Source organism: Quercus robur, chromosome 11 (assembly GCF_932294415.1).
Source record: "Quercus robur chromosome 11, dhQueRobu3.1, whole genome shotgun sequence".
Classification (NCBI taxonomy): Eukaryota; Viridiplantae; Streptophyta; class Magnoliopsida; order Fagales; family Fagaceae; genus Quercus; species Quercus robur.
In genome coordinates, this window is record NC_065544.1 from 36,729,066 (window position 1) to 36,755,906 (window position 26,841).

Genomic DNA, 26,841 nt, shown 5'->3' on the forward strand with positions numbered 1-26,841 from the left:
CTCATTACTTCAATTGAATAATTATAATGGATATGTGTATGCAATTTATAATTGTTACTTTTTATGATGAACTCATTACTAATAAAGTTCTATAACAATTATGCTATAATACATATACAACATTCTCCAAAATCATTTTACATAAAACATTAAAATATTATTCGTGCTATGCATGGGTAACTTACTAGTTATTGTTAAATCTTACCCCTTAGTCAAAACATAGGTTTTTTGTTTTTAAAAAGAAAACGTGGGTTGTGGTGGAATTTTTTATAATAACTTTTAATTTGAATAGAATTTAAATTCATTGAAATTTAAAGGAAAACATTTTACATAAATTAAACAATAGATAAAAAGTTTGGCTACAAAATTGGTTATAGCCTAGGTTATAACTTTACTCAGTATCTTTTTATTAAAGGTGAATTTTGACAAATCTACTATTGGATTATATTTTCTTCTTATATCCTCCATACTTGTAAAATTTTTAAAAAATCAAAAATCAATAGCTATCTCATCAATTAAATATTTAAATTACAAGTTTTTGTAGTATAAAATTATGGATACAAAATAAGTTTATAGATCATATAGTAAATAACTTTTGATTGACACAAAATTTGACATGCGTGTTAAGACCATAAAGAACACACCATCCAACGGTTAAATTTTCAAAATACGTAGTAATATTAAAGTTGTAGCGTTAGACTATAACCAATTTTGTAGCCAAACTTTTCCTTAAAAAATTATTAAATATTATTCCTTAATTAGTGAGAGTAGTCACTTGGTGCAACCACAACTTCTAAGTTCAACTTTTATTATATATGATATAATATAATATGATAGTAAATGATAAGTTTTACCTAAATTAAATAGTTGTTATATATTATCCCTTAATTGAGGAAATATATCATAACAAAAAATATATAATTAATTTACTAATTAGTGAGAGTAGCCATTTAGTGCAACAATGACTTTTATGCTGAATTTGTTGAATTTAAATAATAAAGTTTAAATGGAATAGAGGACAAACAAACTGGAACGGAGGGAGTAAATAATAAAGTTTTACCTAAATTAAACAGTTATTACATATTATCCCTTAATTGAGAAAATATATTATAACAAAAAAATATATAATTAATTTACTAATTAGTGAGAGTAGTTATTTAGCGCAACTATGACTTCTATGCTGAATTTGTTGAAATTTAAATAATAAAATTTTAACTAAATTAAAGAATTTTTAAATATTATACTTTAATTGAAGAAATATATCATAACAAAAAACATATAATTAATTTACTAATTAGTGAGAGTAGTTACTTGGTGTAACCTCAGTATAAAATACTTGCTTAGAGGCTTCATTGAAAGCTTCTCCTTCTTCCTTTTTTTTATTTTTTATTTTTTTTTATTTTTTATTTTTTTAATTTATATATATATATATATATATTTATATAAATTTTTTCCTTTTGATATTCATAGATAGATAAATAGTGGGGGGAGAGAGAGGAGGATGTGGAATTTTAATCATAGGCGATAGTTGGTAGGGCACCACCAATATGAGTGAAGTATCACTTGAGCCCACATCTAAACCCAAATTTAAATTGTGTTAAGTGTGCGTTTGTGATTTGTTCCATAAGTTTTGCTTTTTGTCTTTTGTCTCAATTTATTTACAAATAATATAATTTTTATTTTTTTTAACACATTTAACATGAAAGTTACCAAAAATTATATCTTTTGATAAACACTATAAATTACAGAAAATAAACAATTCCTAGATGGACATTAAGCTAACCAAAAATGATATCTTATGACAATCAATTATAAGCTAACTTTTTGCCTAAATTATCCAATGTTTGTAATTCCCACACTATTTTTTATTTTAAAGTTTATTTGAAATAATATAATTGGAGGGTCCTCTCTTCATCCATCATGCCAAGTAAGGGTGAGTTTGGTTCAGCTTTTTGAAAAAGTGCATAATGAAAAAGTGGAGTTTTGTAAAAGTGCATAATGAAAAAGTGGAGTTTCAAAAAGCTGAGTGTTTGGTAAAAGCTGTTAAAAAGTGCATAATGAAAAAGCTGAGTGTTTGGCTAGCACTTATAAAAGTAGTTTTTTGAGGAGTAAATGACCAAAAAGGACAATGTATATATAAGGGAATTTATTTCATACTTTTTTTTTTTTTTTTTTTTTTTTTTTTTTTTATGTGAGTTTGTTTCATACTTAAATCAATTACTTCATCATACTTAAATCAATTTTTCTCTTTCTAAAAAAATTATTTTTTCTTACCAATATTAGCTAATAATAACCTACCACTTAAGATTTATTGTGAAAGTATTGTAAAAATATTGTAATAAAAATTGATAGTAATTTTAATTTTAACATACTATTAAAATTATTTTTTTCTCTTTCTAAAAAAATTATTTTTTTCTCACTAATATTAGCTAATAATAGCCTACCTTAAAATTTATTGTAAAAATATTGTGAAAATATTATGATATAATTTCTTTTTTCTCCCTTTTTTTTTCTCTCCACACACTTGGCTCAACTTCCTTTTTTTTTTTTTTTTTTTTTTTTCTCCTCTTTTTTTCTCATCCACCCACGTAACCACACTCTTTTCACACTCTTTTCTTTTCCTTTTTCCTTCTTTTCTCTATCAGTCCAGAACATTCTTTCCCATCTCTCTTTCTTTTCTTTTTTTTCTTTTGCCTCTTAGCAGTTCGGTCCAGAGCTGCTCTGCTTCTTCTTCTTTTTTTCATTTTTTTTTCCTCTTAGCAGTTCGATCCAGGACACAGCTCTGCTTCTTCTTCTTCTTTTTTTTTTTTTTTTTTTTCCTCTTAGCAGTTCGGTCCAGAACACAGCTCTGCTTCTTCTTCTTTTTTTTTTTTTTTTTTTTTTCCTCTTAGCAGTTCGGTCTAGAACACAGCTTTGCTTCTTCTTCTTTTTTTTTTTTTTTTTTTTTTTTCCTCTTAGCACTTCAAATCGGAACACATTGGAACCATTGCCAGAACTCATCCTTTATTCTTTTTTTTTTCACACTCCAGAGAAGAAGATGATGATGATGATGATGATGAAGATGAAGATGAAGATGATTGAAACATAAGGATTTTGGGATTTTGGGTTTTTTTTTTCTATGGATTTTGGGTTGATTTTGAGTTGGGTTTGGGATGGGTTTTCCGGATTTGAGTTGATTTTCAGTTGTTTTTGTGTTGATTTTGAGTTATTTTTGGTTTGGTTTTGTTCATTCTGTGTTCGGAATATCAAAGGTTGGGTTTGTTCATTTTGAGTTATTATTGTTGATTGCGAAGAGATGGAGGCGTAGGGAGAGCAGAGATCAGAGATGAGGGGCGTCAAACGTGTGGGTATTTCGGTCTTTTAATGGTTTGCAACGGTAATATAACAAAATGCGCATAGCGCGTTTTGATTTATGGACCACTGAAGGTCCATTTTCTATGTGCGTTTTGTCTTCAGTTTTTCTAAAAGTTCAAAACGCAACTTTTATAAAAAAGTTGCGTTTTGAACTTACCAAACGCAGAAACAGACCTGGCTTTTTTGAAAACGCCCGTTTTGGGCTGAAAAAGTGGAACCAAACGGGCACTAATTCATTACTGTAAATTTCAACTTTTAAAAATAAGCTAATTTTTAGCTTTTTTGACTCACATTATACAAATAAACTACTAAAAATATGCAATTTTCAAATGGACACGAATTTATTTTGTTTTAAAAAAATAAGTTGAATCAATTAAAAAAACCAAGGTAGGAAAAAAAGCATGTTTACTATAACAATCAAACCTTATATCATTAATGAGTCATGCTAATGGGTACTCTTAGGGTACTGATTAACAATCCATTTTAGAAAAGTATTGACATCACTTTTATGGAAAATGGAAAAAGCTGTTAAAATATTAATTGTTTTTTTTTATTAATAAAAACTTTCTTTAAATGGATTATTAACCATTACCCTAAGGACATCCGTTAGCATTTCCCACCATTAATTTATTAGGACAAAGTTTACTAGTTTAGTTACAAAATTGGTTGGAGCCTAAGACTACAATCTTACTCTATATTTTTTTATTGGATTTGAATTTTGATAAATCTATGATTGGATTATGTGTTATTCTTATATTCTTCATGCTTGCAAAATTTCTAGAAATTAAAGATCAATAGCTATATTATCAATAAATTGTTTAAATTGCAAGTTTTTGTAGTTTAAAATTATGTATAAAATATAAACTTATAGATCATATAATAAATAATATTTGATAGATACAAAATTTGACATGTATATTAAGAGTGTAAAGAATATGCATTTCAAAAATTAAAATTTCAAAATATGTAGTAATATTTATTTTATTGAGTAAGGTTGTAACCTTAGACTACAATAAATTTTGTAACTAAACTTTGTCCAATTTATTATAGTTCAAAAAGCCACATAGTATATGTAGGGTTTCGATTTACAATCCAAGCCCAAAACGTATGGGGTATTGGCCCAATGAGCCCAATACAATAAATTTGTAGAGAGTGGGTCAAAGAACTAGGCCTTAATGAATTGAACAACGGCTAATACTGAATTAAATGGCAATCAGACACTAAATAAGAGATTCTGATCTTAATGGACTTTAAGTTTGAGGAGGTCACACTTGTATATATTGATTACAATTGAATACAAAAATAATTTAGATTGCTACAGTCTTCTTTCTTTGCTTTTTTTCTCCTCCTCTTTCTTAGTGAGGGTCTCTCACATTATATAGCTCCTTCTGGAACATCTTGATTCTACACTTGTTAATCATCTGAGCTTCCACTTGAGTACCTATCCCATCAGACACTCTCTCTGACTTTCTGTGAATTGTGGTAGCCAAGGTAACACTGTTCAGAAGTCTTCTCCACATAAATGCGGCCAGAAAAGTAGTTGTCATACATTTAATGCGGTGACAACAGCTTTCTCCTAGATATTTTTGGGTTTCCTGCCTTCTCGTTTGTTCATGAAGTATGTTCCTATCATCGTAGCTTCTTGGAGGGTCATTCTACTTGCTGGAATACATATTTAAGTTGCACACGCCACATCTAATTCCTCCTCGGATTACCTTTCATTCGTTCCTAACTCATGAGACTTTAAATTGGGACCTTAAATGACTATTTGCCCCTTCTCGGACTATTCAGCGTCCTCGGACAAAAGCCTAAGGCCCAACATATTATCTTGGGCCTTTATCCCTACATTAGCCCTTCAAAATTCCGGTTTTTCCTTCTCATCTGAGGAGAAAAAGTGAGGTTTTGATTTCTAAAAGATGAAATAAACTGATTCCTTGATTCACACGTGTAGGAATACGGTTTTACGTGCCTTATAATTGTTACTGACACTTTGTAGTCCACGAGGTGTCATTAATTGCTCCAGGCGGCGCCATGTTCCCCGCATTCGACGGTGAGGTACCAATCCAACGATTGATATCTTTCCTAGAATTTTGAACGGGAGTATTCCCACTCATTCCCTCCCTCTATTTAAAGCATCAAGGGAAATCACTTTCTCCTTATTTCATAAGTCTTCAAATTCTCCAAAGATTCCAAGCACTCAAACTCACAGAGCTTTCTAAGTTACTAGATTTCCTATACCTTTTCTTCGAGAAATCCTTGAAAATTTTTCTAAAAGTTTTCAGAGATTTAAGCAAATCTTAGTTCTTGTAAGTTTCTATCTTTTTGAATTTTTCTTTCTCTCCTCGGCCTGTCTTCTCGACTTACCATTTCTTAGTTATCCTTTTAACTTGTCCGGATGGGTAGATTCAAGCATTTAGTAAACTCTCCTACCAAAATAGAGGCCTTTAAGAAAAGATACCCCATCCTACAGGAGGTTGCTCAGCGATACCGTTCTCCAGAACAAATAGTGTCGCACAGAGAAATGGGGGAAGTCATCATCCCTATGATAGCTTTCATAGAAGGGGGGATGACTCTCCTCATGGGTAGGATAACGCGGGATTATCTCCTTAACCATAGGATATGCCCCCATCAATGTGCACCCAACCTCTTTAGGATCCTGGGTAGTGTTGATGCTCTCAACAAGCATATAAATTTAGGGCTCACCTGGCACGATGTGGTCCACATGTACGAGTGTCACTCCCTCAAGAACACGAGATATTATCTAAAGCCCCGATCGGACATTGTTAGATTAGTATAATGTCTACCTAAATCTAATAAGGGTATGAAAGACGACTATCTGATAGCTTCGGGAGCGTGGCATGATGGCCTTCCTTGTCTCATCCGAGAGGGAGAGCTGGGTAGGATACCTTAGAGTTAGGTTATATAGCAAGAAATCTAGATTCTTTGACCCCAACCATGTTGTTACTTCTCTTTCATCTTGCTTTCTTTTGATGATGAATTTTAGCTTTCTAACCATATTTTGTCTCTTGGTTACCTTTGCAGATAAGACGCACGTAGCGCCTAGGCTTAGCTTTACCAACATTGCCGCTCTTAATTATTTGTTGAGATTCGAAATTTTCATAAGTGAAAACAAGCAGCTTCGACTTAATTTTGGACTTCCAGCCGATCTTGGAGATATATAAAGATGTTGGCAACGCTATAAGAGCAGTGATGAGAATGCAAATTGTCATATTTTTCTCCCTTAATGTTTAGTCTTTTATATTTATTTGGTGCCTAAATGTACTCATTATTCTTATATTTTGATTTAGGAAGCAAATGGAGGTGTTAAGTGCAAAACGTAGCTAATTGGATGATTCTAGACAGCTTTGACATCACTTCGTAATCTAGGCATAACTCTCTAATCCAAGTTCCGATTGAGATGATTCAAGGTGCTATGGAACGCCAAGAAAAAGATCTACAAATTTCATATTTTGAGTTTTGAGAGATACGAGTTGCATCAAGGTCAAAATCGGGCTTGAAGTTGCTGCACCTGCACTGCTGACGTTCTGGAATGTTCCTTTGCCTGCAATTCTAATACGCAGATCTGATGGGGTTTATTTTCAGAAGCTTCCAGATTTGGTGCACGAAATTTCCAGTTGAAAAACACCACTTTCCTAGTTATATTAGGACTTTGTTTTATTTTTAATATTTTTCCTTAATTAGTTAGATTTGGATATTATTATTGAGAATATTTTTAGGAGATTTTGTAGGCTTGGGAAATGGGAAATTAACGTGTAAAAGGGGGAGGAGAAATCAGAATTGGACACACACACACACCTCTCTCTCCCCTCTTCTCTGATTTTTTCCTTTGAGTTTTCATCATGGCCCTACTTGGCTAAACTTTTATACTTGGTCGAAGGAAACTGAAGCCTCGGAATCAATAAAACTGTGTGATCTAATTTGTTTTTATTGTTCAATTTATGCTTTGAATATCGAATTTTCTTCTGTGCCTATTTTCATGATTGTCTCGTTTAATTACTAGGAGGCCTACTAGTTTTTATTGTTCGTTGCAATCTATTGCTAGGTTAGATATCAAGTCCATAATTGTTTGATCTCTCTAACTTGTGAAGCAACCAAGATTTAATGATTTGCTATGTTAGAATTATTAGATCTTAGGAAGAATGCTCGACTAAATTAAATGCAACCGCTTGTGTTTGTGTTATTTAGTTTCATCGATCTCTCTAATTCTTAAGACTGCTACTAGATCAAACCTTTGGCCCTTGTCTTGGGTTGTTTAGTAGTTAGGGTTTATTAGATCGCTTGTTTTCTAATTAACTACGACTAAGGAGAGATAGGAAAATTGTTCCGATGGTGAATATTCAAAGTGTGAATTGATATCTACTTGCATCGATGATCAGTTGTGAAATTCTGATGGTGGATGTTGACTTAGACCAAGGTTTGTTATTTTGTTTAATTTCGATACTTTAATTTGAATTGTTCCTTAGTTGTTTTTTTTTTCTTAAAATTGTTTTCATTATAGTCCACCCCCCCTCCTTGTTCACGTAGCATAAAACTGGGCTAGATACTCTCCGTGAGAACGATCCTTACTCGCACTACTACATTTATTTTTAGGAGTATAGGTTTTATTTTTGGTTGTCTGCGACAGCACACCAAGCGGATGATCCAAGGTTGGCTCGAATTGACATTTTACGGCCAAAATTTTTAGCACGAGACGATCTTCCACCAGTTGCACTTACAGATTCTTCCTGAAGCAGCAGCAGTACTCGAGGAAGAGATTTCCTCATCTCGTCTATCACTAGAGGAGGAGATAGATAAATTCCATTTTGTGGAAGAAGAGAATCCAATGGCTCCTTTAGTCACCATCTCGGACGCCGAGGGTGAAGCAGACAGGCATTCTAGTGTTCATACCCCAATTTTAGTGATTGCCCGCCTAGACAGCTCCTTCAAAGAAGAGGAAGATAGTATGGCATTGAACAAGGGCAACAAGAGTTTAAGAGAACTCATGGCTTCTAGGGGCAAAGGGTCAACTTCAAAAGAAGCCACCAAGTCCCAAGTTCCCTCCAATCTTCCCCCTCCTCCTCCTTAGATCCCCACTGACCTTGAATTGAAGCTAAATCTTGACTTGAAGAAGAAGAGGCCACTCGAGGCGCTTGAGGAAGGCGAGGTGGGTCCTTGAAAGGGGACGAAACAATAGAAGGTGGTCCCAGATGCTTAGGACAAGAGATCCCGATCCGTGGACAGTCAGGAAGAACAAAATAAGGCTGACGTGCGCATGACACAACACACATAAAGTCCTCGGTTGGAAGTGGATGGGACTCCCATCCCTTGGAACGCCTCAGTTCGAGAATTTCAAAGGGGTCGAACGAGGTATATAGCTGAAGCCCTGGAGCAGCCTTTACTCCTTCTCAAGGATATGGAAGCTTACAGGTGCTTTACGCAAAATGACCTTTTCTTGTCCCTGAAGAGAGACCTTGCTATGGTAAATAGTTCATCTACTTATGAACTTAGATGTTAAATCATGCTTTCATTTTTAACTCATTATTTTTCTATGGTCTTTGGGCAGATTACTCAACAAGTTTTCGTGGCCGAGGAGTAGTATCATGATGCTCGTAAACAGGCCGATGTTGAGGCCTTCAATCGTGCTGATGTTGAGAAATCATTAGGGGTTGTTAAGCAGGAGCAAATTGAGCTGACCGAGAAGCTTAAAGTGGCAGACCAAGCTCGTTTGAGTGCTGAGGCCAGTTTGAAAACCATTGAAAGGTAGGCTGAGGATCAGCGCCAAAAACTGCACTTGACCGAGATTAATCTAGTCACACAAAGGTAGTTGGTCATAGATCTTAAGGTTGAGTTGCAGAAGGCCAAGGAAGAAGCTCAACTGGCAAGGGAAGTAGCCGAGGCTGAAAAGAAGGCTTCATATCTGCTTGGTGTGGAGGAGATGTAGATAAGGCTCACTGAGGATTACCGTAACGTGACATGAGATAGGGCCTTTAGCGTTGCAGGAGTCCCTGTAGACTTTGTTTGGAGGCAGCCCGGGAATATATACTACCATCCGGATATCCATGAAGTCCTCGTTGCTATCTCTTCTCCTCCTGCCCCTGCTCTAGAATCTTCCGAGCAGCCTTTGGCTATCCCAGATGCCTTCCCTCTTCTTGAAGTTTCGAAGGGATCCAGCCAGGTTGGTGACCAAGGCCAGGGGGCTGAAGGGGAGAAAGACAAAGGCAAGGGCAAAGGGAAAAAGCCCTCCGCCGAGGCCAAGGATGCTGCCAAGGATAGGGAAGTTGCAGCCAAGACGAAGGAAGCAGAGGCCAAGACCTAGGAAGTTGACCCCAAGGCCAAGGATGCTCTTACTTCCCAGCCGAGCCAGAAGGAAAATCCTCCTGCCCCTAATGCCAAAGTTTAGCACTTAGGATTCTCTTTCTAATTCCTTTTGTAGTAGGTTTTTATTTTTATTTTTTTATTTTATATATATATATATATATAAATGACACTATGTTGATGTATACAATGTACTTTCTTTGTCATTCAATGAGAATGTTCTTCATTTCATCTCTTGTTCTTTTGCTTTATGTACTTTGAAGTTTATTATTTTTATACATAGTATTGAACTGTCGTTACTGTGCCTTCAATAAGACCCAACAATAATACGCTGCTTAATAGTCTAAGTAATTTGATTAAGTGCCAGGAGCAAAGTTGTGTATTAAGTGTTTGTATTGTGAATTGAATCTTATGTAATGAAGGTTGATATTGATAAACTTATGTCATGTGAGGGAAAATAAAAGAGGCAGAAAACCTGCATCTTGCTCATCACGTATGTAAATAAATATAAGTTTAAATTTGCTTAAAGATTTCAACTCGAGGATGTAAACATAGCCTTGGATCTGTTTTGACCTTTGGTGAAAAATAAAGGGGTGTTACAAAATGTTGATTTCCCAGAGTGTGTGGTCCGAGGGACTTGACACAACTTAGGTTCTATTTATACGCTAGTATAGATACCTTTGAGTGTTAATTTCACCTAAACATGTGGTCCGAGAGACCTGACATATTTTAGGATCTGTTTAAACACTTATGTAGATGCCTTTGAGTATTGATTTCCCTTTAGCCTGTGGTCTGAGGAGTCATGTAGGACTTAGGTTCTGTTTAATACTTGAACAGATGTTAAAAGTAATTAATTTCCTCTAAGCCTGTGGTCCGAGGAGTCATGCAGGACTTAGGTTCTGTTTAATACTTGAACAGATGTCAAAAGAAATTAATTTCCCCTAAGCCTGTGGTTCAAGGAGTTATGCAGGACTTAGGTTCTGTTTAATACTTGAATAGATGTCAAAAGAAATTAATTTTCCCTAAGCCTGTGGTCCGAGGAGCCATGCAGGACTTAGGCTCTGTTTGATACTTGAACAGATTGGATAACATGAAGCACGATGCCTTTACACAACAAAAGAATTTATTGATAAAGGAAATTTTCATTAATAATAATACATTTTCAGATTTTTCAAATTCCAAGGGCGCAGTATTACATGTTCATCTAAGTCTTCAAGGAAAAATGCCCCCACATCAGCCACAGAGGTGATACGATATGGTCCTTCCCAATTGGGTCCTAACTTTCTCCATGCTAGGTTTTTCGCAATGCCTATAACTTTTCTCAATACCAAGTCACTAGGGACTAGTGGCCTCACCTTTACCTTGGCATCATAACCTTGCTTGAGTTTGTGTTGGTAGTATGCCAATTGGACCATTGCACTTTCCCTTCTTTCTTCAATAAGATCTAAGCTTTTTTCTAGCAATTCATTGTTATTGCTCGGACTGAATGAGCTGGTCTTTAGTGTTGGGAAGCCCGTTTCTATAGGAATAATAGCCTCGACTCCATAAGTCATTGAAAAGGGGATCTCCCCTGTTGATCTGTGAGATGTGGTTCGATACATCTATAGGACATGTGGTAGTTTTTCTACCCATCTTCCCTTCGTATCATCTAACCTTTTCTTGAGTCTGTTTACTATGACTTTGTTAACAACCTCGACTTGTCCATTCCCCTAGGAATAGGCTAGGGTAGAATATCTATTTGTAATTCCCAATTCACAGCAATATCTCCTGAAAGACTTACTGTCAAATTGAAGACCATTGTTCGAGATAAGGGAATGAGGGACTCCGAACCAAGTAACAATGTTTTTCCAGAAAAACTTCTTAGCGTCCACATCTCTGATATTTGCTAAAGGTTCAGCTTCAACCCATTTAGTGAAATAGTCAGTGCAGACCAGCAGATACTTCTTATTCCCTGCTACTTTGGGGAAAGGGTCAATTATATCTAAGCCCCATTGTGCAAATAGCCAGGGACTGGACAGGGGGTTAAGAGCTTCTCTCAGCTGGTGTATGTTTGGTGCAAATCTCTGACATTGATCACACTTCTTCACATACTCTTGTGCTTCTTTCTGCATATTTGGCCACTAGTAGCCCTTAGTGATGGCCCTGTAAGACAAATACCTACCTCCTATATGGCTTCCACAAATCCCTTCATACAGCTCCTCAATGAGTAGTTCTATCGCTTCAGGGTGAACACAGAGTAGATATAGCCTAGAGAAAGAGCGCTTGTACAATTTTTGGTCCTCGGACAGCCAGAAACGAGGTGCCTTTCTCCTTATCTTATCAGCTTCTGATATGTCTTCCGACAAGATGTCCTCTCTCAGATATAGTACTATAGGATCCATCCAACTAGGCCCTACTTTGACTTGGTGAACATGAACTACTTGTCTTTGTACCTCCGTGGGTTTGTACAAGTCTTTTGTAAGGATAACCCGAGGTAGGCTCTGCACCAAGGAGGTCACAAGCGTGGCTAGGGAATCGGCGTGTATTTCCACTCCTGGGGACATGCAATAGGGTGAAGGATTCAAATCCTGATTGCAAATGCCTAACCTGACTTAAATATCTTTGCATTCTCTCATCTCTTGCTTCTAGTTTGCCCTTCACTTGGCCGATGACCAGCCTCAAGTCCGATAACATTTTTACTGCCTTTCCTCCCATTTTTTGAACCATGGACATTCCCTCTAGCAAGGCTTCGTATTCAACTTCATTGTTTGTGGCCGAGAAGTCCAATCTTAATGACTTCTCAATGGTGAGCTTCTCGGGTGAGATTGGAACTAACCCCACTCCAGAGCCCTTTTGATTTGCCGCACCATTGACATATACCTTCCAGAATAAATGTTCTTGTAGGGAGATTATGCCAACCGATTTTCTGTCCATGTTCTGTGTTGTTGATATTTCTTCTAATGGGGGTTTAGTGAACTTGGCCACGAGGCCTGCCAGTACCTGACCCTTGATAGAGGTACGAGGCATGTATTTGATGTCAAAAGCCCTTAGAACTGTGCCCCACTTTGCAATTCTCCCTATATAATCAGCACTTCGAAGTATGACCTTGAGTGGAAGTTGAGTTAGGACGATAACTGTATGTGCTTGGAAGTAATGGGGAAACTTTTGTATACTATGCACTACTGCCAGGATGGCCTTCTCCAGCGGTAGATAGCGAATCTCGGCCTCATGTAGTGATTTGCTCACATAGTAGACTGGTCGTTGTACTCCATTGTCAACTCGTATTAACACCAAACTTACAGCATGAGGGGCCACCACGAGATAAGAAAACAAGACCTCATCCATCCCAGGACTGGACATGATAGGTGGCCGAGATAGGCATTGTTTAAGTTGCTGAAATGCCAAAGCACACTCCTTAGTCCACTCAAATCCCTTCCATTTATTCATCAATAGAGAGAAAGGTCTGCATCTATCTGCAGATCGAGAAATAAACCGGTTTAGAGCAGCAATCATTCTGGTTAACTTTTGAACTTCTTTGGGATTCCGAGGTGGTTGCAAATTGTTTATCGTCTTAACCTGGTCGGGATTAACCTCAATTCCTCGGTGGGTCACCATATAGCCTAGGAATTTTCCTGATCCCACGCCAAAAGAACATTTGGAGGCGTTAAGGTGCAGCTTGTGTTTTCTCAGTATTTCAAAAATATTTCTGAGGTCTTCCACATGCTCGGACACCATCTTGCTCTTCACCACCATGTCATCTATATAGATTTCAATATTCTTGCCCAATTGAGGTTCAAACATCTTAGTCATCATCCTTTGATAGATAGATCCCGCATTTTTCAAGCCGAAGGGCATTACCTTATAGTGGTAGTTTCTTGTGGGAGTAACAAAAGCTGTCTTCTCTTGATCATCTGGAGCTAGTGGTAGTTGATGGTATCCTTGAAAGGCATCTAAAAAGCTCATCTGAGGATGGCCTACGGTAGCATCTACTAGCTGGTTTATCCGAGACATGGGAAAGGGATCTTTTGGGCAAGCCCTGTTTAAATCCGTGAAATTCACACATACTTGCCATTTTCCATTCTTTTTCTTTACCACCACAGTATTAGCTAGCCACTCAGGATAAAAAACTTATTTGATAGCCCCTACTTGCTTAAGCTTCGTCACCTCATCTTTGACAGCATTAAAATGATCTCTAGATGAGCGCCGAAGAGGTTGTTTTTTGGGGGTAACAGATGGATTTACATTCAAATGGTGGCAAATGAAATTTGGGTCCACCCACGCGAATACATCCACGTTTTTTCTCAAGAATTCGATTAGCTCTTCTCTTTCTTGGGGAGGTAGCTGGTAGCCGACCTGAAAGAATTTCTCCGGATCATCGCCAACAGCAACCTTTTCTAGATCTTCACACTTTGCTTCCTCGGTTGATCCATTTTTGGGCAATACCAGAGTTCTTGATTGCTATAAGTTCCTTTCAGTAGAGGACGAGGACTCTGCATTAGGCTTATGCAAGGTGGTAGCCACCATGCACTGCCTAGCCATGGATTGATTCCCTACAATCTCTTTGACTTGGCCGTTAGATGGATACTTCACCTTCTGGTGCAGGGTAGAAGATACAACTTCTAATGCATGAAGCCAAGGTTTAGCCACAATAGTTGTATAAGGTGAATAAGCATCTACCACAATGAAGTTCACTTCCACCACATCCGAACCGGTCTGTATGGGTAGTCTAATCTGACCTCTGGGAGTAACTGTCTTCCCCTCGAAACTTACCAGTGGGGAATCGTACGCTGTTAGGTCCTCGGGTTTCAAATTCAGCCTCTTGTATAGGTCGGGGTACATTATCTCAACAGCACTTCCCTGATCTACTAACACTTTTTTCACATTATACCCCCCTATCCTGAGTGTGACCACTAAAGTATCGTCATGGGGTTGGATAATTCCGATCTTATCGTCGGTCGAGAAGCCCAGAACCAGTGGAGACTCTATTTTGGCTCTTTTTGGCTTTGAATTGCTGTCTTCGATTGATAGCCGAGCCACAGACATCACTCTGAAGGGACAAGAACCTGTCCTACCAGGGGCAGCGAATATGACATTGATCGTTTCCAAAGGAGGTCTTGACGAAGTATCTCTCCGGGGATCCACACCTGTCTACCCCACTTGGCCACTAGAATGGTGCAGCAGCTGCTTCAACTTCCCTTCTCGAACCAACTGGTCCAAATGATTCCACAAGTTCCTGCAATCTTCCGGGACCCTGATTGTCTAGCAAAATCTCTCTGAGGTCGGTTGTTATTGAATCGGTCTGACCTGAAATCCTCAATTTCTTGAGGGATAACCTTAACCTTTCTTTTACCCAGTTGCTGGTCTTTCTCGACCCTTTTATACTTGTCAATTAGGTCCATGAGTTGGCGTAGGCTGGTGACAGATTTTCCCATTAGGGACTTCCTTAAACCATGCTCATTTGGGAGGCCGCTCTTGAAGGTACTGATGGCGACGTCTTCAAAGTTACCATCTATCTCATTGTACATCTTCCAATACCTATTTGAGTATGTTTTTAGGGTCTCCTCTTCTCGCATGGACAAAGACAATAGGGAGTGTAAGGGCCGAGGGACCTTGGTACATGTGATAAAACTGGAGCCAAATGCCCGAGTGAGCTCCTTAAAGGAATTTATAGAATCAGTCCTCAAGCTGTCGAACCATCTCATCGCCACAGGTCCCAAACTGGATGGGAACACCTTGCACATCAAGGTTTCGTCCTTAGAATAGACAACCATTCTATGATTGAAATGACTCACATGCTCCACTGGGTCTGTTCATCTATTGTAGATGGTGAATGTTGGTTGATGGAAACACCGAGGAAGAGCTGCCTTTTCGATCCTATGCGTGAAGGGCAACTTGGAAATTTGGTTCAAGGCTTTGTGCATCGCATCATTTCCCAATCCTCTGTGAGTTGGGCTTTTGCATCTGCATTCGCTATGGTGCTCCTCTTCATATGAGAAGGATTCGCTAGGAGGAGTCCTTGATCTACGTTGATAACCGCTATCCTTCTCATCGTCGGAAGAGGAATCAGATGGGGTGGGAGTTCGTTGTCGTTGTGCATGGCGTAGTTTCTTCTTTAGCTGGTTGATTTCCCTTTGCATGGCTTAATTGATCTACGTCGATAACTGCTATCCTTTTCATCGTCGGAAGAGGAATTAGATGGGGTGGGAGTTCGTTTTCGTTGTGCATGGCGTAGTTTCTTCTTTAACTGGTTGATTTCCCTTTGCATGGCTTAATTGTGTATGCGTAGTGTGCATGTTGCCCTCTTGATTTCTCTTGGTGAAAGGATTTTCACGTTGAGATGCTATGGATTATGTCTAGTGTGGGCCTGAATCTACCATAGTTGACCGTTGTTTTCACTATCACACAAGTTCTTCCCACAGACGGCACCAATTGTAGGGTCTCGATTTACAGTCCAAGCCCAAAACGTATGGGTATTGGCCCAATGAACCCAATACAATAAATTTGTAGAGAGTGAGTTGAAAAACTAGGCCTTAATGAATTGAACAACGGCTAATATTGAATTAAATGGCAATCAGACACTAAATAAGAGATTTTGATCTTAATGGACTTTCAGTCTGAAGAGGTCACACTTGTATATATTGATCACAATTGAATACAAAGACAATTTAGATTGCCACAGTCTTCTTTCTCTGCTTTTTTTCTCCTCCCCTTTCTTAGCGAGGGTTTCTCACATTATACAGCTCATTCTGGAATATCTTGATTCTACATTTGTTAATCATCTGAGTCTCCACTTGAGTACCTGTCCCATCAGACACCCTTTCTGGCTTTCTGTGAATTGTGGTAGCCAAGATAACACTGTTCAGAGGTCTTCTCCACATAAATGCGGCAAGAAAAGTAGCTGCCATTTAATGCGGTGGCAGCAGCTTTCCCCTAGATATTTTTGGGCTTCCTGCCTTCTTGTATGTTCATGAAGTATGTTCCTGTCATCGCTGTTTCTTGGAGGGTCATTCTACTTGCTGGAATACATATTTAAGCTACACACGCCACATCTGAGGAGTAATTCCTTCTTGGATTACCTTTCATTTGTTCCTAACTCATGAGACTTTAAATTGGGACCCTAAATGACTATTTGCCCCTCCTCGAACCATTCAACATCCTCGGACAGAATGCCAAGGCCCAACATATTATCTTGGGTCTTTATCTCTACAATATAAATAAAAGGACAAAATTTAGTTATAAATTGGTTGTAGCTCAAAATTACAACCTTAATTAATATTTTTTTATTGGAGGTAAATTTTGACAAATCTATCATTGGATTATATTTTCTTTTATATCCTCTATGCTTGCAAAATTTCTTGAAAATTAAAAATTAATAGTTATATCATCAATAAATTATTTGAATTACAAGTTTTTTTAAAATTATCATAAAATATAAAATTGTTTAAATTACAAGTTTTGATAGTTTAAAATTATATATAAAATATAAGTTTATAAATCATATAGTAAATAATATTTAATTAATATAAAATTTGACATATATATCAAGAGTGTAAAAAATACACTATTTAAGTAATATTGTTAACATAATACCTCCCTTATTTAATCGAGTAAAGTTGTTGCTTACTTCTTTTTTCATAAATAAAACAATTTTGGTAAACGAGTACACGTGGGCAGATCCCTAACTCCCAAAAATATAAGGTCATCTTCAACATCAACTGTCCCATACCAAAATTCCAGTTATCTACAGACTTTCCAGTACACTCCACACTACACAGCTCCTCTCAGTCTCCATGGCCTTGGCTCAAATTTCCTCGTCTCTCTCCCTTTCGGTCCGCGGTACCCTCTCTCTCTCTCTGTGTCCGTGTCAATGAGTTTTACTTTCATTAACCTCTTACTTTGTTTTTTCATTATAATAATGAAGATGATGACTATGTTGCAGATGTATATGCTTTTAGCTCACCCAAAACCTCTTCTGCAACTCCTCGCCTTCCACTTTCCAAGCTTTCACCATGTGGGTCCGTTTTCGCCACTGGTTCTCCGCTCTGTAAGCATTCTAATTATATTTTCTATGCTTCTTGTTTCTTTCTTGTAGAAACTGCTACACAAATATGCAATTTAAAATGGGGCTGAAAGTGTTTTTTTTTTTTTTTTTTTTTTAAGTAGAATGAATGCTACGATTTCCCATTATTCACGAAGTTGTATGCTACCAAGGCTGTGCTGTGTCTGTGTGTGCGAGTTGTTTTTGTTGGTACAATCTAGGAATCATGGACATTTCATTTGGGATGCCATACCCGTGTCATACTGGTGTCGTTCCCACCTTGTCATGTTATAAATTTTCAGAAATTGCTCATGTTGCTGTGTCATACTCTTATCCGTGTCCGTGGTTCCTAGAGTACAATTAGTTATTTGAAAAGAAGATTTTTTATTGCAATTTTTGTTACTACGAATTATGTAGTGAGCAGGTAACTGATTCCGATGTCTATATTTACCATCTTGAAAAGAAGTTGTAGTTAATGTTGGTGGTCTAGTAAACCATGGGAAGAAAGAATTGTTATAAAAGCATAATCAATAGTTCTCCTTGGATTAGGAGAAGTAATAGGCAACTGGGCTTTATTATAAAAAGCAGAATTTCTTAAATGGTTTGAAGAAGGGTGCCGTCTAGGAAAAAAAAAAATGAAAGAGAAGAGAAGAGTGCTGCAAGCCGGAGAGGAAAAGAAAAAAAGTTGCAGTATGCGTGTGTGTGTGTGAGAGAGAGAGCAAAGAAAAGCAACGTGTTTTTTCTTTAGTCGTTGCGACACATGAAGAAGAAAAATTTGGGGCTTTCTCTATGGCGAGGTTTTGAAATGTGGGGTTTTAGTGCTATGAAGAATTGTTTTATCCAGGGTGAGTGAAGGTCTTAAGGTTCTTATCATATCCTAGAAGAGCCTCTTGCTCTGACACATATGTAATAAGAAACTCCTGATTTTTTGAAGTAATTATAAATCATGTTGGTGCCCAATGTACCTCATTATTAACAAGTCTTGCTTAGCATATCTCCCAGCTTATTATTAGCTATACACCTAAATGCTTGGATGGCCAAACACACCTTCGCTTTGGGATTTTGTTTTTGCCTTGGTCTATTTTTCCTTTTCTCTATCTTTTGCCTGAGGTGGTTCATTCTTGTATACTTATTGTATGCTTGGGTTATGTCCCCTTTCCTTCATTTTCTTTTTCCCTTTTCAGTTAAATTTACTTATAAAAGGTGTCCAGATATCTGTCTCTCTCTTTTTTTTTTTTTTTTTTCTTTTTCTTTTTCTTTTATCATCTTAGCTAGATTGTGGTACTGATTTGTGGCTGTGATGGTACAGAGCATGTGCTCAATGATCAAAATCAAATTCTTTAGTGATTACCCTTATTGCTTTCACAACCATTTTAAAATAACCGTGTTAATGATGGTCTATTTATAGTTCTCACCTACCTATTTAGTATAACATGACTATAGGCATAACCTGTTTATTTAAACAATTTGTCTAAGTCATTTTCTTTCTTAAAGATTTCACTATTGTTAGAAAATTTCTTATAATTTTGGTGATCATCTCACATTTGAACATATAAATGCAACTGTTTTGCCAGTATCCTATCTAAGGTACTTGGGGTGTGATAATGTGTTGCCAATTTCGTTGCTTACTCAGGATATCAATTGCCATGTTTGCTGGCAAAAAATGCTGTGATTCAGATGTGAGCTCATAAGCTTTTAGTCTTGAATGCTTACCTGACATGCCATATACAGATGTTCTTTTTTCTTTTCTTTTCTTCTTCTTTTTATTTTTTAATTTAAAATCATTTTTTCATTGCTCTGAAGTTCAAACTACATATCTATCATCAAAATTCTTGTCTGGTCAATGTTCCCATTTTTCTTTTCTTTTTCTCTGCCTCAAATGGTCTGGCTTTTCTTTTCCTTATTTCTCTCTTATTTCTATTGGTCACTAAGAGAACATACTAAAAGAAAAGAGAATTTGAATTATTTGTAAAATGTAGTTTTAAATTTTCCTCAATATTCTTGGCAACCTAAGGATCATTTAATTGGTGAGAGCTGATGCTTGCTTTCATTTTTAGTGATACGGAGAACTTGTTACCAAAAGCAGCCTGCAGGCAAAGCAATGTCACTTTCCATAAGATGTGAACAAGGCACCCAGGACAACAGTTTGGATGTATGGCTAGGCCGATTTGCAATGATTGGCTTTGCAGTGGCTATTACTGTTGAGATAACAACCGGCAAGGGACTTTTGGAGGTATGTCACATGCTATGGGTTTTTAGATCCAAGCAAAAGCTATCTTTTAGTTTCAAGCATAGTTTTTTGTTTCAGCACTGGTTGCTGGATACAACTTGCAGTTTTTTGCAAACCACAAATAACAAAAAAAAAAAAAAAAGGCATTATATTCATCAGGAAATTAAAACAAGTAAAATGTTCTATGACTATCTTTAATGATATCTGTGTATTATACGTTAAATAAGGTTACTCTATTTGTGTCGCTTATTTCATAAACTCATACAATTTAATGTTGCTTTAAAGTGTCAATAACTAATGTGAGATACTAATGATGATCTTTAGCTCTATTGGAAGCATCATTTGTAAATTACTTGTTCAAATTTAAAGCTAGAGAAAATTATCTTGGTTTAATCAATTGAGTGAGGCCTCCTTAATCAAACAAACCTACCCCCCGGCCCTCTTCCCCTCCCATTCTATATTTATAAACACTCACAAACACCTCATCCCTCAAAAAGGAAGATATGTATGACATCACTGAAGGAAATCATCTCATTAATGAGGATTGCCTTGGACATTAGATGATGTCTGAGCCAACTGTCCTATAGTACAGTTTTCTACAGTCTTGGGAACATTCAAGCCAGGGGCTTTGGTGTGGAGATCCTGGAGAATCTTGGCTATTGATGTGTTTTAATACCTGTTGAAACATAAGATACCTTTTGGGTGATTAGTAGTTTATTGTTTCCTGTCGAGCTTTTGATGCCTGTTTCTAATGTTGGAAAGCCAAAAGTTGATGCGCACCAGGGTAATGCCACACACACACATACACATGTATATTCTTGCCAAAAAGGGAATGGTATTTCTAATCCATCATAAGGTTAAAAAATGCAAGCAATTATAAATTCCCTTGCCATTTTTGGTTTCCTCTTAGCTTGGAAGTTGGGGCATGTCAAATCATTTTCGTGGAAGTCAAGTTTATTGGTTTCAATAGTTTTTTCTTGTTGACATGGAAACCCTCTACTCTTCTCTCTCTGCACACACACACAAACAAAAGCGCATACAACCAAATATTGCAAGAGCAACATTGCACTCACGAACAATTATTAAAAAATGTTTGGTCATTTTAATTTTTGCAGAATTTTGGGCTCACAAGTCCCCTGCCTACAGTAGCCTTGGCAGTTACAGCATTGGTGGGCGTTTTAACAGCAATTTTTATCTTCCAGTCTGCTTCAAAAGATTGATCACATTTTAGGTCACTTCATGTTTGTAAAGTTTGTAATTCTGAAAAATCTACTAGATTTCTTTTTGTCCATTTGTTTGTAATTTTGTATCAATGCCAACATTAGCATCAAGATACCAAGAGCCTTGTAACTCAATTCCATTACCTGATTCTCCCATAAAGGAAAACATTGGTTCAAATCCCCCTCCCCCACTAGTTGTAACCAAAAAACATTGACATTAAGATTTGAGAATGTACCAGATATGGAAACTTCAATATATGTAAAGGCTTTTCTCTGTGGTGTTACTTTCACTTATTCTTCAGTGCTACACTGGAGCTTTTCCTTATCCTAATGCTATTTGTAAAAAATATTCTCAAAAAATAGTGCAGTTGTGATTTTTTTTTTTCCAAATGTAATACTGTTGATGTTATAAAAGCCTAGTTTGCGTTTATTATTTTCTTAAGGTTTGAGTGACAACTATAAATATACTATGTTAGGTTTGAAAGGAGGGATGCATTTTTCCTTGGCCATAGGATTGAAGGGTGTTGAGTCTGTTGACACTTGAAAGTTGACATATAGTTTGCATTTAGGAAATGGAAGTGAAAGTGCATCAGCTATTAGTATCTTGGAGTGGGATGGAAATGGAATTGTGTTTGTGGGCTATGGAGCAAAAGGGTATCCCCATATCACTGAAAAGCAGTTGTCGAGGCGACTTGAGCATTTTAAGGCGAGAGATTGTCCCTACATGTCATCTCTGAAAGAAGCTGCAAGGAAAACACTACAAAAATAATTTATCGAGCTGAACTTTATGTTTTAAGAGTGACCTGTGTCTCTTTAACAGCTTTCCAAATTAATAGTTTTCTTGCTTTTCACAAGTTGATTTTTGACAATTTTTATATGTCGGTGGTAATTTAGGCAATTCTAGGTTGTGACAGTCGAGGGGATGGACATCTCCGTTAGAAACACCAATTAAATTACAAAGCTCTTGATGCCTTCATAATTATATATATATTTTGAAATATATTGTTACGGAATCTATATGCTTGGCAGAACATAGCCATTTTAATCCTGACTCATTTAAATTTTGAGATGTACATGATATCAAATTGACCAAATGTGATTTATCTACTTTATCAACATCTTATTGGAAAGTATATTTCATATAAACATAATATTCAAACGTTTGCCTTAACCGAAAGCATTACAATGATACTTGAATTTAGTATATTTCAACAAAATAAAATAAAATATGGCACTATCTTAAGAAATATTTTTCCAAATAGTAGTATTATTTTAAGGACAATAAATGCATAAGAGTTTATTTAGCTCAATGATGATACTGGGAATATTTGCTTCAACGCTTTTGGACAGGCTTGCATGAAAAAAAAAAGAAGCTTATGATAAGCAGTGTGAAGAAAAAGATTGTATTATTAAGAGTTATGATTATTTGAAATAGATTGGATTCCAGGAAAGAACAATAACCTGGACCATCTGGAATCAATTAACTCTTATTGGGGCATCATTCTAAGTGCTTATTGAGAAGGACCTATTGTTTCAGCTTTGTTAGGCACAAAGACGTGTGTGTAGACTTTATAAAAAGTCCAATACACATTACACACTACTGTTTAACTTCAAAGCGACCAAAAGAATTTTGGCTATCTAGTACAACAACATTTTTTGTGAGGGTTCCCATATGATGGCAAGTACTAATGAAGTTGAACACTACAATTTAAGTATATAATTTGTGCCTCTCATCTAAAATCGAATTTATTCTTCTTTTACTTTCCACCCAACAATGTCCCATTTGGTGCTTGCTTTAAATACAAGAGATATCCTTTTTCCTATGTTTCTCCTTAAGTTTGTCTCTTACATAAGTTCTCATATTGATGAAACAATCCATTTTCTTTCTCTTCTAATATTTCTCTGTTGCTGAGGTTTTGTTTGAAAATTTTAATCCTAGTTGATCTGTTTTTGTTGGTAAAGTGGCATGGGTGCTATCATATGTAGACTAGCGAAGAGGTTTCTTACAAAATGTGAGATGAGGATTCTGATGGTGGGTCTTGATGCCTCTGGGAAGACCACCATCTTGTACAAGCTCAAACTGGGAGAGATTGTTACATCCATACCCACAATTGGTAACTACTACATTAGAAACTCTTACAATTTAAATAAGATTGGAACTACCTCCTTTTCTGTTGCTTAAGCACGAGATATTTCAAAGTTTAGGTAGAATTTATTTCATTTTATAGTTTTTTCATTGTATATATGTGATGGTTTTATAGATTGAGCTAGAAACTTTTTCAGATCTTTTATCTGTGATAATTCCTTGTTGTTTGATTTACTGGTTCATACATAATGATCTATTGCCTTCATTTTTAATGGAACAGGTTTTAATGTGGAGACTGTAGAGTACAAGAATATTAGCTTCACTGTCTGGGATGTAGGAGGACAAGATAAGGTACCAGCTTGATATCATTCTATGGCATAACTCTTTTGTTAGCGATTTGCACATAAATTTCTGCCTCCTCTCTTCTGGCCTCAAAAATGAAAAATGGATTTCTGCATGATGAGAAAGTGAAAATAACAAATATTTATCCATAATAAAATCAAGTGGTTGCAGTAACTCAACTGAGTTATGTAAGGGTTAAGTTTGATTATGAAGAAAGATGAATTAGTTAATCTAGCTCATCTTTCAACAAAGATCAAAGTATCCCAATCCATTAACCTAATCATAAGTACCTTATAATTTTCCAAGGTTATTTCTCTCAAATATTTCATACATTGATGAGACACATTTCATAGAATTAATCTCATGTACCTTCCATTGTCTCTAATACTGCTATATAATTAGTAATTGCCATTTCAATTTTGAACCATGGAAATTTTTGTTTTTGTTTTTGTTTTTGCTTACAACAAGGATTCAAACTCTGGCTCTACCGGTTATAATATAGTGAAAGACATTTTATTTTCTTTAAAGTAGAAAAGAAAGGTTGAAGGGTACCCCATTTGTAATTAATAAAAGAATTCATCTTTATTCTTGAAAAATATTAAAATAATAACGGTTTTGTCATTATGTTCTATGAAATTTAATAATGCTGCATATGCTTTGAATTTCATTATTAAACAGATTCGACCTTTATGGAGACATTACTTTCAAAATACTCAAGGACTAATCTTTGTCGTGGACAGCAATGATAGAGAAAGAGTTGCAGAAGCCAGGAATGAGCTACATCGTATTATTGTTGAGGTTAGTGAGGACAACGTGTTAGAACTTAGGAACTTGGAATTAGATTTTACCTTCTTAGCTTAGAATTTCATTGTTAAACAGATTCCAAATCAATGTTTCAGTATTGAAAATCTCCATTATGATTATATCTTGAATTTCTTTTAGTGCAATTAAACCTATGCTTAGAGAATTCTTCATCCCAATATAGAAAAACAAAAAAAATCTGTGCTTATAGAAGTATTGCATTGATGAGTAACTATAATCATATAAATAAAGATTCACTTTTTATCATTTTTTTTTGTGCGCAGTCTGAACTACGCAATGCCGTGCTTCTTGTCTTTGCCAATAAGCAAGACCTTCCAAATTCTATGAATGCTTCTGAGGTTGCTGATAAACTTGGCCTATACTCACTCAATCAGCGTCCCTGGTAAGCATTTGCTTTCCCTATACCCCATCAAAAAGAAAAAGAATGTCTTATCAGTCATGTTCTTCCCGTTTATTTGTTTGGCTGATTTATCAGTCATGTTTTCATTCAATGATCTGTACTATTTTATTTGTTTCTTCCCTTTAGCTCTCCTTTCTATAGTGTACATTTTCACTCTACAAGGCACCCCCTTTAGTTGACAGAAATACAAACAGAAGAAGAAACCACTCTTGATATAGTTTTCTCTTGAAAAAAAATTATCTAAATATAAATTAAGTAATGTTTTTTTATCACTTTTTTGCATAACTGCTAACATGGTCTATTGTGATTTATGCATATGATCTAAATTAAGTCTTATTATCTCAAATCAGTGTGCATTTGGTTTAGCCTTCTAAGCTTATTTGCTTATGTACAGTTTTTTAAAATCCCACTTTTCCTATGTATAAAGGTACTTTTTATCCACGTTCAAGATATAAGCAAATCAACTAATAAGACAATCCAAACACACAAATGGGATTGCCCAAAATACATGTAGTCTGAATCGTGGTATTGGTTGATTGACTTAATTCATTGTGCAGGTACGTCCAGAGTGCTTCTGCCACCTCTGGCCAAGGACTATATGAAGGTCTTGATTGGTTATCGAACAACATTTCTAACAAAACTACATGATGTGATCTCTTCCCCAATGTGATAAGTACTAAAGAGAGGAGTTTTTGTGAAAACCCAATCTAATTGGAGCATTAGTGGAGAATTCTCCTACGCCGGCCGGCAAACATGTATTTCAAATTTAAATTCTGATATCTCAAGCAGCAGTGGTACTTGGTAGTGAAACAACTCTTATATGCAAATATTATATGATAAATTATAACCACTGGTTGGATCATTATCCAATTGAGAATGTTTATTACAATCCTTTTTTTTTTTTTTTGCCTGATCGAGATAGTTGCTGTAATCAGTTGGGAATTGATCTATCTTAAGGAGTATTTATTAAGATCAGCTGCATGCACATTATTCCAATGTTAAAGTTATGAATGAACTGCTAGTATTGGTGTACAAGAAGATAACATCCATTCCAAACCATTTTCCGGCTTAGGAGGCGTTTAGCTTTAGCTGGTTGTTTCACACTTGAAAAGCAGATGGTTGCGCTCATAAAAAGAACATGCGCATGCAGATTCTTTTTCTTGAAAGGACTGACAAAATATCACAAGTATATCATTGATTATTAATCCAAATACCAATATATAGAATAACAGATGGGAAGAGAACTGAACTTCAAGACATGTATGAAATGAACCTTTCTTCACCTAAAAGGTTACATGGTAAAAGAACTAAATATGTGTGCTTAAAACCGTAATTCTGAACTCCAAGCAAGTCAGCTTCATTTTAGCTTGTAGGACTCAAATATAGATTGAGTTAAGTGAATATACAGCTTTATACTTCATCCTTCCAAAAAATGAATAATCACGGAAATCTATAATTGAAAGAAAATCCTTTTTTAGATCAAGTTCTAGAAAATAGAAAAGAAACAAATCCACATGGACTTGTTAACCAGGTGAACATATTTCGTATTCAAGACGTAAGCATAGGAATGTTTCAGGATCAGATACGAACAAATATGGATTATAGAAGCAGATTGATAAAGCTAATTATCAAAGGGAGAAAAAATTACATTGATCGGACTAAGAGCATCTCTCGGAAATTGAAACAAAATAAACCCAGATAGGGTTGTTAACCAGGTGAACATATTTCGTATTCAAAATGTAAGTATTGGAATGATTCAGGATCAGATCTGAACAAATATGGCTTATAGAAGTAGATTGACAAAAGTTTATTTCACATAACCATAGATTGAGGTCCATCTGAAGCCTTAGATTTCTTAGCTTTTTTCTTCCTCCCTCCATTTTTATTCTTCTTTTTCTTTGGTTTCTCATCTATAACAGGTTGTGTGCTCTGCAGGTGTTGATGAATGGCAGCCAAAGGATCCAACTGGAAAGCAGGATGATTAAGAACTATACTCAGCTGTTTTCCTTCCTTCAAGCTGATGAAAATGAACCCGATATTACATTGAGACAGATA

General features: G+C 36.1%; 4 protein-coding genes across 9 annotated transcripts in view; 1 reads left to right on the forward strand and 3 right to left on the reverse strand.

The window, feature by feature from the left end:
* Window positions 1–14,106: 14,106 nt before the first annotated feature.
* Window positions 14,107–14,691, reverse strand: LOC126704990 (uncharacterized). The gene has a single exon (XM_050403963.1). The coding sequence runs from the start codon at window positions 14,689–14,691 to the stop codon at window positions 14,107–14,109; it is 585 nt and encodes a 194-aa protein (XP_050259920.1).
* A 143-nt stretch (window positions 14,692–14,834) lies between these two features.
* On the reverse strand, window positions 14,835–15,419 carry LOC126704991 (uncharacterized). The gene has a single exon (XM_050403964.1). It carries the CDS (start codon window positions 15,417–15,419, stop codon window positions 14,835–14,837), a length of 585 nt encoding a protein of 194 aa, XP_050259921.1.
* A 1,896-nt stretch (window positions 15,420–17,315) lies between these two features.
* LOC126706799 (ADP-ribosylation factor 2-like) lies at window positions 17,316–25,656 on the forward strand. Of its 2 annotated transcripts, XM_050406346.1 has the most exons (6): window positions 19,752–19,919; window positions 21,706–23,250; window positions 23,503–23,573; window positions 24,243–24,362; window positions 24,650–24,768; window positions 25,344–25,656. In XM_050406346.1, the coding sequence occupies exons 2-6, from the start codon at window positions 23,103–23,105 to the stop codon at window positions 25,432–25,434; spliced, it is 549 nt and encodes a 182-aa protein (XP_050262303.1). In that variant the 5' UTR covers window positions 19,752–19,919; window positions 21,706–23,102; the 3' UTR covers window positions 25,435–25,656. The 2 variants fall into 2 exon arrangements, with proteins under 2 accessions (XP_050262304.1, XP_050262303.1); XM_050406347.1 differs by lacking the exons at window positions 23,503–23,573; window positions 24,243–24,362; window positions 24,650–24,768; window positions 25,344–25,656 and adding exons at window positions 17,316–17,484; window positions 17,588–17,692 and having other exon boundaries at window positions 19,744–19,919; window positions 21,706–22,167.
* Window positions 25,657–26,411: 755 nt separating this feature from the next.
* LOC126706801 (uncharacterized) overlaps window positions 26,412–26,841 on the reverse strand; it is a 56,413-nt gene continuing 55,983 nt past the window's right edge. For 4 of the 5 annotated variants that reach the window (XM_050406359.1, XM_050406358.1, XM_050406351.1 and 1 more), the window contains exon 6: window positions 26,412–26,803. In XM_050406359.1, coding sequence (XP_050262316.1) covers window positions 26,599–26,803 — 205 coding nt within the window. In that variant the 3' untranslated portion in view covers window positions 26,412–26,598. The remainder of the gene's footprint in view (window positions 26,804–26,841) is intronic. The other variant, XM_050406354.1, reaches the window with a different exon arrangement.